The sequence below is a fragment of the Dama dama genome, chromosome 14, assembly GCF_033118175.1.
Source record: "Dama dama isolate Ldn47 chromosome 14, ASM3311817v1, whole genome shotgun sequence".
NCBI classification, from domain to species: domain Eukaryota; kingdom Metazoa; phylum Chordata; class Mammalia; order Artiodactyla; family Cervidae; genus Dama; species Dama dama.
In genome coordinates, this window is record NC_083694.1 from 39,611,366 (window position 1) to 39,627,269 (window position 15,904).

The window sequence follows — 15,904 nt, forward strand, 5'->3', positions numbered from 1 at the left end:
GATGGGGGCTGAGATCCTGAGGGCAGGAGATGAGGAGAAACTCAGGGAGACCAAGGAGTAGCAGTGGCGAGGGGTGTGGATGCCAGCAAAGCTCAGGGTCCAAGGAGCCAAGTGAATGAAGGGCTTCAAGGAGGAGGAAGCACTATGTTGGATCAGATGCTGCAGACAAGTCAAATAAGATGAGGACTGAGACTGACCATTTGATTTAGCAACAAAAGAGTATTGGTGACCTTGACAAAAATAGTGGACAAGATTTTCTGAAAAATGAAAATATCTGTGAGAAGAGTTTGGAAGTCTGGAAATTAATTGTTCTCTTATCTTTCTCAATTTGGACTGCTGGAGGATGAGTTATTGAGCAGTCCTTTGAATAGGTAAGAAGTGTGAGTTCTCAGCCAATCAACTTATTCCATGCCTGTTACAGAATTCCTCGGCCTCTGAGAATATCACTTGCCTCCGCTGTTTCTACCTGGGTTTTGGCTGAGAAGAGGGACAGCAGAGCTTCCTTAGCAGGGTGCTGGAGTGGGGCTGCCCCTCACCCTCTCAGGCGTCTCCTGTCACAGCCATCAACAGTCAGCTTTCCCACACCAAGGGTAGCGTAGGGGTCCTTGGGAGCCAGCCCCCTGCTGCTGCTTCATTGTTCAGTAGGTGGTGCTCTTCTGCCTAAATTAGAATCAGGCCCCCTGCAAGGTCCTAGGGAAACCCAAATCCTCGAGAAGAGTGGCCGCCGTCCTCTGTAGAAAGAGTTAAATTTCAGGGTTGGGTATGTGTTGCTTGTAGACTCCATGGTGCCCAGGTAAATGCCTCTTGTGAGTAAAGGTGACTTTTCCCCTGCGTGTACAGCGCCTGAGAGAAGAAATGGAAGAAATCACACAGCAGCAGTTGGTCCATGACAAGTACTGCAAGGATCTCATGGGCTTTGGAACGAAACCCCGTCACATCACCCCCTTCACCAGTTTCCAGGCCGTGCAACCCCAGCAGTCAAATGCCTTGGTGGGGCTGCTGGGGTACAGCTCTCACCAAGGCCTCATGGGCTTCGGGGCCTCCCCCAGCCCTACGAAGTCCACGCTGGTGGAGAGCCGCTGCTGCAGGGACTTGATGGAGGAGAAGTTTGACCAGGTCAGTGGCAGGCAGCCCGCCCTCTCTTTTCCCAAGCTCCACGCCTCCCTTCCTTTGCCAACGCTGTGTCCTTCCTGTCTCAGGTGTGCCAGTGGGTGCTGAAGTGCAGGAATAGCAAGAACTCGCTGATCCAAATGACAATCCTTAATTTGTTGCCCCGCTTGGCTGCCTTCCGACCTTCTGCCTTCACAGGTGAGGATGTCCATGGACGCGTTGTCTTGTTACCCATCAGGGGTAATTAAACAGAGAAGACGTGATTGCAGAAAGTTACAACTGCTTCTCATTTGAAGCAGTGATTGCTGAGAGGCCAGTCTCTGGTTTCTTAGCCAGTTTCAGCGGTACGTAGTTCAGGTTTCTGTAAATGTAGCAGACACCAGGACAGTCTGAATGTGCAGGCAGAGGTGCTTCTAGAGCCAAGCGAGTTCTTGTGTGGAAGCCAACATGTTTGTTCATGAATGGGCTCCAGACAGACTGAAGGAAGGGCAATTTGGGTTTCTGTGGGGTGCAGCAGCTAGTCTGTGGGGCACAGAGGATCCAATGGCAGTCCTGCATCTACTCCTGAGGTGGGCACCAGGCTGCCTCCTCGCTCACAAGGAGGAAGGACTGGATGCTTTAGGGGCTGGTTTCACAGGTGATAGTCTGTGGGTTCCCCCATTCCTGCCCTGTTCCCACTGGTTGCTGTGAATCCCTAGTTCACTGGCCTAGCTCAGACAGTGGCTTCTCCCTGAGGCCTGCCTGGTTCACTTCAGCTGGAAGCATGCTTTTCCTCTCTCATTATAACCCCCAGCTGGGGAAGGGCCACGGCATCAGACCTGGGGTGAATCTTCCCCCAGGTCTTTTCTTTTTTCTTGGCTGTGCCATGAGGCATGCCAGATCTTAGTTCCCCAACTAGGGATCGAACCTGCGCCTCCTGCATTGGGAGCACAGAGTCTTAAACAGTAGATCACCAGGGGAAGTCCCAGCCTCTGTTCTTAACTGTGATGTTTGGGGCAGATTGTGTGACCTTCCTGGACCTTCACTTCTGGATGGGTCCAGTTAGAGTGACAGTCCCTGCCCCATGAGATGGGCTGCCTTAATGTCTAAGCACCTTTCTAAGTGCCTGGTGAGCTCCAAGAAATAGAAATCATTACTGTTGCTGGCTCCTCTGGCTACTTCAAAGCCTTTTTGAAAATAAGGTAAAGGTAAAAATTATACTGTTATTCCAGTTGCCTGTTCATACTTAACATCCTTGTCTCACTTCCCTCCTTTCTGGGTGTAGAGACCTTAGCCCTTCATCTTTTTGGTCTTCACAGTGGTGCATGCTGCCTGCACTTTATAAGCGTACAGGACAGTGAGAGCCGAGATGGGAAGCGGAAGGCCAGCCTGCCCCTCAGCAGGTGCCTTTCCCTGGCATAGACTCATTTCACACTGCTCAGCTCAGATGAGACAGCAGCAAAATACAGCTGGTGAAGTGTTAATGTGTGGGGTGTGAGCACAGGCCCTGTTGAGTGAGAATGAGACAATTAGCCACATAAAATTGCTGAACCATAAAGAAAGGATGTAATGAAAATCACCTGTATTTTTTCAGTTTTCCAGTCTTCTCTCCTGGTGCTCAGCAGCTTTTCTCTATTTTTAATAACCAGACATGCCCCTATTCAGTAGAGCTTTAAATGATCTTGGTTTGAAAGTCTGTGGTTCAAAGAGAGTAATAAGTAGGCCATACTTGATCAAAGTCTGGCATATTGTGGAAGCAGTTACCCTAGTAAGTTCAAAAGACGGCCTAGCAGCAGGATACAAGGGCTCAGAAGGCCCCCAGGTTTGTTCTTTTGATGTGGGTTTTTGTTGTTTTATTAAATAGTATACTAAAATATGTCCTTGGAATTCAGCCTGGGCAGCCCACGTGAGTACGGTCTCATTGGGAAAGTGCCACTTTTTAAAGCTTACAGTTTGGAAGTCATTGCTTGCACTTCCTGATGATGCAAGCTTTGGGAATGTCAAATATACTCCCCTTGGGTTTGGGCTGGAATCTCTAGCAATGCCAGATTCCTAGTCTCTTGGGGGTGCTAAATCTGGAAAAGGAAATTGCCACCATGATTTAAGCTCATTTCCTGCTGAAACACTGCCCTTCTGCGAAGATCTAGTTTTCCTCATAGATGCACTCTGATTTGAGGGTGGTATACCCTTGGTCTCTGACTGTTTTCAAGCCCCAGCGTGCCTCAACTGGCGGGAGGTCAACTCATTTGACCACAAGCTGTGAGAGAAGACATTCCTCAGTGGTGTAAACGCAGTGATGTGTGTTGCAGAGTGTGGTCCTGGTGGCCCTCCCTCTTCAGCTCTCACTTTCTTGGGGATCGGGGACGTGTGGTCTCACCTCATTTGACCATGAGCTGTGAGAGAAGACATTCCTTGATGGCGTAAATGCAGTGATGTGTTGCTGAGTGTGGGCCTGGTGGCCCTCTACAGCCCTCACTTTCGAGGACAGAGGACATATGGTCTTGCCTTCTCTGCTCTGATGTCTGTGCTGCTGGTGCACGGCCTTGAGGCCAGCAAGATGGAAGAGGAGAAACAGAAGCAAGGCACGAAGCCGGCAGTTCCAGCCTTCTGAGGAGTCATAACACTTTAGCTTAAATTGCCCAAGAATCGCCTACCCGTGCACATTGGCTTATGTAAACTTAATGAAAATACACATGTGGCTTTCCAAATTACAGACTAAATCTTATTCTATTAAATATAACTGTGCAGAATTCTCTAGGTGATAGCAAAATGATTTCTAGGCCTAGACTGAGTGGAATGGCCTGTTTATTGGAAACAATTTTCAATATTACTGTAAATTTCAATATAGAATAGTTTAGTTGATCCTCTCCTCGTTTTAAGCCAAGATTTAACATATATTTCTTAAACAAGAGCATATAATCTTTTCCCTCAAAATGTAACACGGATGGGGACAATTAATGTGGTACTGTTTTGAGGAGACTTTTAAGTTTTTGTTTTTTTTTTTTTTAAAAGGAGAAAAACAGCTTATATTTATAATATTTCTAAAAGCTTTATCAGAGGAATGATTAGCAAGCATAAGACTTTGGTTTGTACATTCTCTCAATTCTCTTTAATGTCTTTCCAACAGGCTTTCTTGATTTGTTCTTAAATTGCATGTTGTATAGGAACTCTGACCTTTGACATAGAGACCAGCCCTCACCATGAGCCATATACACTTTGTCGTTTCTATGCTCAGATACCCAGTACCTCCAGGATACCATGAACCACGTCCTGAGCTGCGTCAAGAAAGAGAAGGAACGGACAGCAGCCTTTCAAGCCCTGGGGCTACTTTCTGTGGCTGTGAGGTCTGAGTTCAAGGTCTATTTACCTCGTGTGCTGGACATCATCCGAGCAGCCCTGCCCCCTAAGGACTTCGCCCATAAGTAAGCATCTTTATTACTATTTCACCTTCCACCCCATTTGGTTGGAGAGAAAGGATGCTCCATCCCAGTTTCTGTGGAGCTTAAGCCTGTTCTCTGCGTCATTAACCAGCAAATTATATAATGAACAGCCTTTCCTCAGTTGAGCTCTGGCCTTTTCCAAATGAAGTGACATCGATGTAAATATTTGGGAAGCTTGAATACCTGTGAACATATTAGATACCAGTGCTGTTCTCAATATGTATATTACTTACTGGAAATCTTCTGTTCTTTTCTCTGGCTTTCAAAGGTCTTATCCTGATAACAACTAGAGTGAGGATTCCCAGACTGGAAATGAGGGGACCTAATGGTCACCCTTACCCTCATCACTAAAGTTGGATACATTATTCTTCCTCTTGAAACCTCCCAATGAATAAAATATGAGAAAGACCTTCAGCGCCCTGCAAATTGGCGAGGCTGGGGTATCTTCTCTAAGTCTCAGGGGGTCAGAGTTTATTAGAATTGTGTCTTTATAGTTCCCTGTGTTAGTAGCAATGATTGTGCTAGTGAATTAATGAGCCTCGCCCATCTCGGGCCCAGCATTCTCCTCACAGGGAGAAGAATTTCTTCCCATATGACGGCTGTGCCCTTCACTCCTGGTCCTTGACCTGCATGTTATTCAGTTTGCTTCCTAAATCGGGACCTTGGCCAGCACCACACTAACCCATGTGGTGCCTTTTGTGTGAATTCTGGTGGGGCCCCTTACTCAGGAGACTTTACTGCCATCTGCTGGACATTTGTTGTAAATATACTAGTCCGCAGTGACGTCAGTGTGATGGGCCCCACTAGGTCACCTGCGCATCCACATGGGGTGACCCTGCTTGGGTAACCAGCCCTCCTTGCCCCACGGTGATTTTGAGGTAGGACATCACAAAATGCCATTATGTCTAAACTGGCCACCCTTGGGTTCTCTGCAGGAGACAGAAGGCTATGCAGGTGGATGCCACAGTGTTCACCTGCATCAGCATGCTGGCCCGAGCCATGGGGCCAGGCATCCAACAGGATATCAAGGAGCTGCTGGAGCCCATGCTGGCAGTGGGCCTGAGGTAGGTGTCGGGAGCCTGAACTGTCCCTGTCTCAGGTAGTATGAGGCTCGAGCTGCAGTCCTGGATCTATGTGGAAAGAAAGAGGCATGGCTGTTGGCATATAAAATTGACTAGGTAGGATAGCTCACACTAAATACACAGACTGATTTCAAATCCATGTTTCATCACTAGCTTGCTTGGTGATTGTAACTAAATTATTTAACTTCTCTGAGCTTCAGCTTTCTAGTCTGAAAAGTGGGTACAATAACAATTCCTATTGTCTGAATTTGTCCTGGGGATTAAGTAGAAGAGTTCACGAAGTGCTGTGTGTTCAAGAAGTGCTCTGGTAATGTTCGCAGCTGTCATTTATATTATTAAGGGCAAATTACTTAAGCTCTCTACAGTCTCGTTCTCTTTATCTATAAAATAAGGACAGTGCTGTCAGTCTGCTTCCCAGGTGACTTATTGAGACTTGGTTTTAGTGGCTAAATTATAGTAAACAGGTTTGCTCATGACAAAATCATAGATTGTTTTGAAATCCAGAATCAGACCAAGAGAGTTTAGGATATATATTCAATTTTATAGTATTCTTTCTGCTGTAAAGACCAAGCAGAGATGGGACCCAGTCCCTGTTCTGGAGAGAAAGGGCTGTTTCTTCTCCAGAACAGACCAGATGTCACATGCCCTTGACGTGACTGGTTTCTCACCCCTCAGCCCTGCCCTCACAGCTGTGCTCTACGACCTGAGCCGTCAGATTCCACAGCTGAAAAAGGACATCCAAGACGGGCTCCTGAAGATGCTGTCCCTGGTCCTTATGCACAAACCCCTCCGGCACCCAGGCATGCCCAAGGGCCTGGCCCATCAGCTGGCTTCCCCTGGCCTCACGACCCTCCCTGAGGCCAGTGATGTGGGCAGCATCACTCTTGCTCTCCGAACTCTCGGCAGTTTTGAATTTGAAGGTAAGAAATGGTGGTGACTCTTGGCAAGAGAGTCAGTGACACCGGGAACCTGGAGAACAGACTGAGGGTGCCTAGAATCTCTGGCTCTTGCTTAGATCCTGGAGACAGGGTGGCTGATTCTGCAGTAGCTCATCCTTCCTATATTCTTTCCGTATATTGTTAATTCCTATCATTTGTTTCTTTGTCTCATACAAAGACAGGAAAAATGGGTAGGGGGTACAAATATTTTGAAGAATAGTATGCATTAGTCCAAAGAGCCAATGCTACACAGAGGTGGACTCTGCACCTTCTTACCTCCCTGTAGCTGAGATGGTGTTTAATGCTTTAAAATGTATAAGCAGGGCTTGGGGTGTTTTCATTACTATGGCTGTATGATTTCCAAGAGTACTGTACTGTGCAGTTCAGTTTGGAATTCCAAGCTGCAGAAAAACCCATGTTAACGCCCTAGGGAGATATATTTCAGGAGAGAAAAACGCACACATAAGTGAAATTTAAGATCACGTAGGTGGTACTGGTCAAGACTACAGAGAAACAAGCAAGTACAGGAAGTCTAGATGTGCTATCTGAGTACTTACAGCGTCCGTGATTTCCTGTTTCAGTTCCCCCAGTTACACTGATTAACACTCAGGATGATTTATTTCTGATGAATAGAAAGGAGTTATGTTTAAACTCAGCCTACATCAAACTCTCTTTTTGGTATTTGAATCTGGAAACTAAAATAGACAAGGTAAATTTGATCAAAAATGGCTTTTCTCTCTGGGAATATGAAAAACAGGGTCAGAATAAAACAAAATAATTCATTTTTTTAAGGAAATAAAAGATTAGGATGGAAGCAGGGAGGAACTGTCTTTTGTACGTCTCCCAGTTCCTTCTCCGTCGGCCTTTCTACCCATTGGAATCCCGTTTGTTACCTTTTTAAGAGAAGAGTTCTGGGTCAGTATCTTGCTGATCAGTATCTTGTTGAAAATTAAATTAGTAGCCACTAAGTGGAAAATGCAGCCAGCGAGTTGCAGAGCTGCTGTCCAAAGCAGCGGTGTTCATTCTGTCTTCTCTCTGCCCTTGTATCCAGGTCACTCTCTGACCCAGTTTGTCCGCCACTGTGCGGATCACTTCCTGAACAGCGAGCACAAGGAGATCCGCATGGAGGCTGCCCGCACCTGCTCCCGCCTGCTCACGCCCTCTGTCCACCTCATCAGTGGCCACGCTCATGTGGTCAGCCAGACTGCAGTGCAAGTGGTGGCAGATGTGCTCAGCAAACTGCTCGTGGTTGGGATAACCGATCCTGGTAAAGTTTGAGATGCAGGCAGTTGAGGGAAGTGTAGGTGCCAAGTGCAGTTAGAAGCAGCCGGTTTTCTTGCATGGCCCTTCTGGGATCTTTCAGCCGCAACAAACTGATGTCCAGCTCCTTTTCTGGCAAGGCGTTAGGTTTGGCCACGCCAGCCTGTTGTTTAAGATAATCAGCCTTAAACTGTCATCTTTGTCCTTTCAGTAGAGAAAGAAAATGACAAGTTCGGTGAGACAAGGGTGTCTGGAGTCCTCTCTCTAGGATGATGGCAGTGGAGGCAGACCCGGGAAAGGACTGGACAGATGAAGGAGTGGAGGCACTGAAAGGCTCACTTGCTCTTGCAGACCCCGACATCCGCTACTGTGTCTTGGCATCCCTGGACGAGCGCTTTGACGCACACCTGGCCCAGGCGGAGAACCTGCAGGCCCTGTTCGTGGCTCTGAATGACCAGGTGTTTGAGATCCGGGAGCTAGCCATCTGCACTGTGGGCCGGCTCAGCAGCATGAACCCAGCCTTCGTCATGCCCTTCCTGCGTAAGATGCTCATCCAGGTGAGGGTGTGACGGCCACCCCTCGGGGCGGTGGGGAGGGCACACTCCTATGAGCACTATTTGGAGAAAAAGAGGAGGAAAGGGAAGAAGGGTTGAGACGCCTGGTAGAAGCCACATTTGGTGCCAAGAGTCCACATGTTTTCCCGGCTTAGTAATTGTGGTTCAAGTGCTTATCACCTCATAGGCCTCTTGTCGGTGTGACTCCAGGAGGCCTCCTAGGCCCAGGCTGACCTCTCGTGCAGCTCTTCCTTTTTCCATACAAGTCACCAGCAAATCCATTTCCTGCTGCTCTTTTCTGCATCTGCTGCAGAGGGTGTCAGTCGGCCCAGTGCCTTCCTATCCTTCCGCTCCTACTTCTCCCTCTGATGCCAGGCTGGTCACAGAGGCTGAGCACCCGAGAGGTCCCAGCGCTGTTTCTCATTATCACTGCCCCTGTGGTCTCTGGCTCCCTGGCTGTCTTTCCTCAATAATGCCAGATACCAGGCTCAGCTGATTGGACTAGAGCCTCAGGTTGACCTTGCTGCTCGAGCTCCTGACACCCGTCCCCTGGTTTTTGTCTTCATCTACCTGAGTAAGTTCTCCAGCCACCTTGTGAGCAATGCTTGGGGTCCAGTCCTGCCTGCCTTGCGTTGCTTCCACCCACCTCTCTGGGTCTCAGCGTGGCTTACTTGGTCATTTTCCGTCCCTTCACTCCATCCTGTCCCTCCCTCACCCTCAGCTTCGTGACCCTCCCCATGGTTTCTTTTGAAGTAAATAAGTGCTTCTAACAAATAAAGCACTTAAAACATAGAAAATTATAAATATATGTAACTTTTATCCTGAAGAAATATCATTTATTCACAATTTATCATAATTAAAGTGATAGTAAATAAAGTTATCAGTGAACAAATAAATATTATACTTATATTGGCACTTATGCTTTTAGCTTACTGGTTTATTTCTTAACTGCTGACCTGTGTTAGGGGTGCCTATCATTTTAAGTCTTTTTGAAATAAGTAAAGTTTGGGGAAGGAAAAGAAATCGTTGTTGAGCCTGCCAGCTCAAACTGTACTAAGTAAGTCCAGGAAATTGGGATTATTAAAGCAATAATCTAAGAGGAAACATTAACTTGGGGACTCCTCTTCTGGGTAGCTGAGTTAACATGAGCTTTGTTTCTCACTTTTCCTACCGTGCAGAGGTTTCCTTCTGGCAACTTCAGCTCTCCAGAAGTTTGTCTATATTAAGTTGTTTATGTCTGTGTCCCCAGGAGCATAACATGCTGATTTGCTGGTGTTTTCAGCAGGTTGGTTAGATCACACATGTTATCTCTGTTCATTAAGATTCAAGGGGATCCTGTTGGTATGATCCCTGTTTAGGTTTATCTAGAGGTGCCCGGAACCACTGCTGAGTTTCAGTATTTCTTTCTTCAACATCATCAGTCTTTGATTCCATTGTTATTATTTATAGCCACTCTGAGTGATTTGCTGACTGGAATCTGCAAAGGTTTTTTTTCAGAGAGCCCTTCCATCAGTCTTTATTTTTGCAGAACCCTGTTCACAGTGAGCCCTGTGTTTTCTCAGTCTGCTATGACTGTCTACACTGTTAAATGCTATGTTTCACAGAGGACCAAGGGGCCGTGATGGAGAAAGGGCTGGTTTCAGGCAGTTTTTCCTCTTGTCACTGCTGTCTCCAGGACTGTTCTGTGAGCTGCAGAGATGACCTTGCTTGTGGAGTATCCCCAGTTCTGGTTCCTTCCTCTAGCCCCCGCCTCATTCTCCCTTCAGACACACAACACCTGTTGAGTTTCCTCTGCCATAGAGAGCCTTTCTTACCTACAGATTCTGACAGAGCTGGAGCACAGTGGCATTGGAAGAATCAAGGAGCAGAGTGCCCGCATGCTGGGCCACCTGGTCTCCAACGCCCCGCGGCTCATCCGCCCCTACATGGAGCCTATTCTGAAGGTAATCTGCAGCAGACAGAGATGGGTACTATCTCTCCAGGCCATCTTGGGACAAAGGGAGTGTTTCGTTGTTCACTGGTACACTGAACAAAGTAGATCATTTCTTTGGTCCCACACTCAGGGACAAGAGCCGCATCAAGCCCCCGCAGCTCAAGAATACCAAGAATTTCACCAATTGCAGGAAAGAGCTCTCCTCCTGATGTAGTGTTTCAAGCACGTCATCAATTATCAAATGTGCTTGGTGAGGAGAAAATAGCAGCATAAAGTAGCTCCCCCAAAGTGAAGAAATAATTGAGCTTTAAAATCTGAGGCAGTGGGACTTCCCTGGTGGTCCAGTGTCTAAGACTTTGCACGCCCAGTCCAGGAGGTACAGGTTCGATCCCTGGTCAGGGAACTAAGATCCCATATGCCACAGGACACAGGCAAAAATATATATTTATCTGAGACAACCTTCAAATCTGAATATGTTAAGAGTCATGTGAAGTGTGTCACAACCTATGTGAATCTGGGTACATGGTCACACAGATCCAGTTTAGAAAAGGCACGAGAAACATTTGTAAATCATGGCACTTCCCAGTTCCCTCCTACGTCAGACTTGTGTACAGTATGGAGAAAGGAGAATTCACATTCCAGAGGAACCGTGGATTCATAAAGCCACGGTTGGAAAGTGGAGAAGTAATTTATCTGTGTCTGAGATGGTCTCTGGGGTGAACTTTACTTATGTGAAAAGAAGTTTCCTAGTCAACTCTCACCAGCATTCATTTTCTTGTGCCTTCTTTCCATAGGCTTTAATTTTGAAACTGAAAGATCCAGACCCTGATCCAAACCCAGGTGTGATCAATAATGTCTTGGCTACAATAGGAGAATTGGCTCAGGTAAGGTGACAACTGTTTTTTTCCATAGGAGGGGAAGAATGTGATTATACCTCTGATGAGGTCAAAATACTTCTTAATGCCATAATTTCTAATGCTGTCTGCCACCTCCTTTTTCATTTTGTAGGTTAGTGGCCTCGAAATGAGGAAATGGGTTGATGAACTTTTTATTATCATCATGGACATGCTCCAAGACTCCTCTCTGTTGGCCAAAAGGCAGGTGAGTAACACTGCTTCCTCTTTGAACAGGACAGGCCCATGAGGCCAGGGAGCTCTGTCACCTTAGTGTCTCTATAAACAGTGGCTAACACATAGTGGGTTCTCGGAAACATTTGTTGACTTAATAAAAAGAAGAAAGACTTGGAACCCGAATTAGCTGTCATCCTGACCCCAGAGTTGCTGTCAGTGTTAGAGCTGACCAGTGCCATTTCCTCTAGACAAAAAAAAAAAATTACAGATCATCCGTCAGAGCTCCAGCCCCCTAAAAGGAAAAAGAGTGCCTTGGCCTCTAACTATAGAGGCCAACAGAGCTCCAGCCCACCCTCCCCAGCCCTGGTTTCACTTTGGTCATTGAGATCATTAGGTGCCTAGACTAAAAGTAAAACCAACCTTAATTTCCTTTTGGGTCAGGCTCCTATCAGTCATCCATGGTGAGAAGGACTGTGTACTTCCTTTGAGAAAGGCAGGACTGCTCTTTACCTTTGATCCAGTGATGGTTGTATTGGTTTGTAGCCTTGTGTTTATGTCCCAGCTCTCAGGATTTGTGTTTATGGTTAGTGTCTTCACTGTTAATTCTTTTCTTGTAATAGCCTTTAACTCTTTGTTATAACCATTTAACAAAGAGTATGAGGTATGTTTTCTTTTCTCTCTTACTGGCTCTATGAGTCATGTGATCTTTTTCCTGTCCAGGTGGCTCTGTGGACCCTGGGGCAGTTGGTGGCCAGCACTGGCTACGTGGTTGAGCCCTACAGGAAGTACCCCACGTTGCTGGAGGTGCTGCTGAACTTCCTGAAGACTGAACAGAACCAGGGTACACGGCGGGAGGTAGGAAGCTTGTCAGACATCGTCTTTACAGACTTGCTGGAAGAGTGGAGAGAATGGGAGATGTTTGCGGTATTAATACACTCCAGCGGTGTTGATGAGACTTCCTCTCCCTTTCCATTTTGTCCCTGTAGCTGGGAACGGGACAGGAGTGTCCGTGAGCACTATTTTGTTGTAGTCAGGTGCTGTGATGAATGTTTTCCTTTTCCCTCTCCCCTTCCCATGCAGGCTATCCGAGTGTTGGGGCTCCTAGGGGCATTGGATCCCTACAAGCACAAAGTGAACATTGGCATGATCGACCAGTCCCGGGACGCTTCTGCCGTCAGCCTGTCAGAGTCCAAGTCAAGTCAGGATTCTTGTAAGTTGAGGGGATCTGTGAGTGGCTTGCCAAGTGCTCGCCTCACAAAGCCCTCACTGGCCGTGTTTAGAAAGAGCCTGGTGCTGGAAAACTATGAAATAATCCCTCACTGGTTCACTTGGTGACTTTTGAGTGGAATGTCAGTAGTTTCCTCTTGAATCATAGGAAGGGCGCTGTGTCTAGAGTCTCCCTGTTTGCCTAGGTTCTTTGTTAAGGGTTAACAAACTATGTCTGCTCACTTTTTGTGCTGATGAGAAAGAGGTGAATTTTCACCCCATCACCTTTGTTCATCTGTCGTTCTTTGTTAGTGCCTGTTTGATGTTTTCTCTTCCCCTGGCACCCAAGGAGGAAGAGGGCAGAGCTGACTCTACCAGTTTTAATTGATAGGGAAATCTGATGCAAGGCTTAGAGGGCATTGAAAAGCTAGTAGCAGTCTGAATCCAGGGCTCTTTTTCCATCAAATGGTCTGGCCGTGGAGTTCTTTGACTTTAGATAAGTAGCCTGAGAGATTGGGTAGGGCCTGTGGATGCTGGCAGGTTTTCTAGACTTAACCCACTGTCCATCAGGCAGACTTATCTGAAAGTAGGAAAGTTACAGTGGCTTCCCCAACCAGTTCAGCAAAATAAAATAAATAAATAAGTAAATAAAATAATTTGGTTTTGAACTCTGTGGATGGGCTCCTTCTGCTTTCAGTTGTTCTTCTGTATATTAGAGAAGTGTGCCTGTGATGGTATCCTGTCAGACCCGCGGCTGTCAAGCAGAGCCTGAGCCGTGTCCTCTAGGCGTTCCTCCACCCTCAGCACCGTGTCACCCTGTCTCTCGGATGTTCTGCTTCTCAGTGTCATTATTGTGCTTCTAAACACCCATTCCCGCACCTTCCATACCCTCCTCCACCCCCAGTCCTTGAGATCCTTGTTGTTCAGGTCAGGTAGCATTTGTTGCTAACTTGTCTGAATTCCCCAGGGGGACCAAGCAACTGCTGAACAGATGTTTGCTAATTTAATCCCCCTTACTTTCATTTGGGGGAGTAATTATTTTTATTGATGGTTTCAGCTACGAAGTTGTGAACTGGAATGATAAGAAGCTAAATTAAACACAGCAATTTAAAGCAAAACCATCATGTACTATTTTAGGCTTTCATAGTTTAGATAACAGACAAACCAAAAACTGTGTGTCCTTCATGGTGAGAGCTTATTCATTGGTTCCTAATATACCCTGTATTCCCAGTGCTATTAGAATGTGGCAGGGAGAGAGAGATGAATGCTAATGAGTGTCTGGAGGATTTTTGTTTGTTGTTAACCGTGCTTTGTCCACAGTCAGAGTCGCGTGTAGCTCATGACCCTCATCGCTGTTTGGTCCTAGCTGACTACAGCACCAGTGAGATGCTGGTCAACATGGGGAACCTGCCTCTAGACGAGTTCTACCCGGCCGTGTCCATGGTGGCCCTGATGCGCATCTTCCGAGACCAGTCCCTCTCTCACCACCACACCATGGTCGTCCAGGCCATCACCTTCATCTTCAAGTCCCTGGGGCTCAAGTGCGTGCAGTTCCTGCCCCAGGTCATGCCCACATTCCTGAATGTCATTCGGGTTTGTGACGGGGCCATCCGGGAAGTAAGTGCCTAAACCCCTGACCCTTGCTCCTCCCTGCCCAGTGCCTGTGTGGAAGGTCCGTCTGCGCCTTGGCGTCCTTATAGTGCACTCTGCTTGCCATTCCTTCCTCGAGCTTCTGACACCTATGCGTGCAGGATTCATCAGCTCAGCCCGGTTTCCTGTCATATCACTCAGAATGGCTAAAAGATGAGTGGCTGGTGGGACGGGACAGCATTGTTATTCTCAGTAATCTAGTGTTCAGCCCAGTAATCTGATGGAACGTCCACAGTGGATTTCTGATTTCTTCTTCATGACTAGATTTAAGTCAGACACTTGTGGGAATACTCCAGAGGTGCAGTTGCAGTACTTCTTATTGGATGTGGTAATGTCAGTTTGTCCTGTTATTATTGTTGGTCCTAAGTTTGAGCATGTGGTAAGGTTGGTGTCTATCAGATCTCTCCATGTACAGTTACCTGTTTCCCTCAGTCATCAGTAGCATGTGGGGTGATAACTTTGAGACTGTGTGACTCTCCTGTTCCCCAGCTACCTTTCACCCGGTGATTTTAGCCTCCATTGAGGATCCTTGCTGAAATCAGTTATCATGCTGTTTGTAAAGTAATGACTTTAGTTCTTTCATTCCTTCTGCTTCTAATAGCTGGCATTTTTCTGTAAAGAATCGTTTTCCCCTTTCCCTTCCTCTTTCTCTTGGTCTTTTTCTTTCTCTACCATAGAGCACGCACCGTGGTTCTGTGATTACCATACCTGTACCACTACCTATGGCAAACCTACTGAATACAGTTCAAGATGGCTTTGCAGTTCCTACTGTTCTTAGAATATATTCCACAAGGGTATACAGTAAGCATACTGCCTTTAAAAGATATTAGACGTAATTATTTTTCCTTCTCTGATCATATGGTCAACTTGATGTACATTCAGAGGAGACAGTATGTTTTTTAGAAAATGTATTTTCTAACTTTGCTTCTGGAGTGTACAAGTGCAGTTTATTTTTACATAATCAACCTCATTGATTTCTTACTAATTCTAATAAGTTACCTGTACATTTTCCCAGGTTTTCACTCTAGATAATCATATAGTCTGCAGAAAATAAAAAGCAGTTTTGGCTTTTTTGTTTTAGTCTGTAAAGCTGTTGTTACTTTTCTTTACTGCATTCCTAGGACCTTCACTGTAGTGTTGATTAGACTGTAATAGAGGAAACCTTTAATCTTGTTCCTGATGTAATGGGACTGCAGTTAAGATTTCATCAATAAACATAATGTTTGCTGTAGGTTTTTGATAGGTACCTTTTTAAAGGTACCCTTACGGGTACCCTTACGGTACCCGTGAATGTTCCCTTACGGTATTATTTGCTAAAGAGTTTCTATCGTGAATAGGTAATTAGCTTTATCAAATGCCTTTTTTTAAAATCTCGTGATAATCATTTGGTTTTTTTTCTTTTAATATATTAACATGTGGAATTACACTGATATGTGTTTTAATGCTGAAATACCCTTGATATCTTGTGTCAAAATCATATTGGTTATGATTTTTTTTAATACATTGATTTTCTATCTAATATGTAATTTAGAATTTTTACATCTGTGTTCCTGGGAGGAATTGACCTATAATTTTTTTCAACCACAGTTTCAAAGATCTGTTTAACTTTTCTGTTTCTTCTTAAGACAATTTGAGTCACATTTTTCTAAGAAAGTATTTGTTTTATCTGAATAATAAAATCT

The 15,904-nt window shown here is 45.9% G+C and overlaps 1 protein-coding gene across 1 annotated transcript in view; it reads left to right on the forward strand.

Moving 5' to 3' along the window:
* Positions 1 to 15,904, forward strand: part of MTOR (mechanistic target of rapamycin kinase) — a 121,456-nt gene that overhangs the window by 8,886 nt on the left and 96,666 nt on the right. The window contains exons 7-19 of the mRNA XM_061160412.1: positions 841 to 1,116; positions 1,200 to 1,308; positions 4,325 to 4,511; positions 5,465 to 5,593; positions 6,287 to 6,531; positions 7,601 to 7,816; positions 8,161 to 8,366; positions 10,184 to 10,306; positions 11,091 to 11,180; positions 11,305 to 11,397; positions 12,087 to 12,221; positions 12,447 to 12,576; positions 13,939 to 14,189. Coding sequence (XP_061016395.1) covers positions 841 to 1,116; positions 1,200 to 1,308; positions 4,325 to 4,511; positions 5,465 to 5,593; positions 6,287 to 6,531; positions 7,601 to 7,816; positions 8,161 to 8,366; positions 10,184 to 10,306; positions 11,091 to 11,180; positions 11,305 to 11,397; positions 12,087 to 12,221; positions 12,447 to 12,576; positions 13,939 to 14,189 — 2,190 coding nt within the window. The remainder of the gene's footprint in view (positions 1 to 840; positions 1,117 to 1,199; positions 1,309 to 4,324; positions 4,512 to 5,464; positions 5,594 to 6,286; positions 6,532 to 7,600; positions 7,817 to 8,160; positions 8,367 to 10,183; positions 10,307 to 11,090; positions 11,181 to 11,304; positions 11,398 to 12,086; positions 12,222 to 12,446; positions 12,577 to 13,938; positions 14,190 to 15,904) is intronic.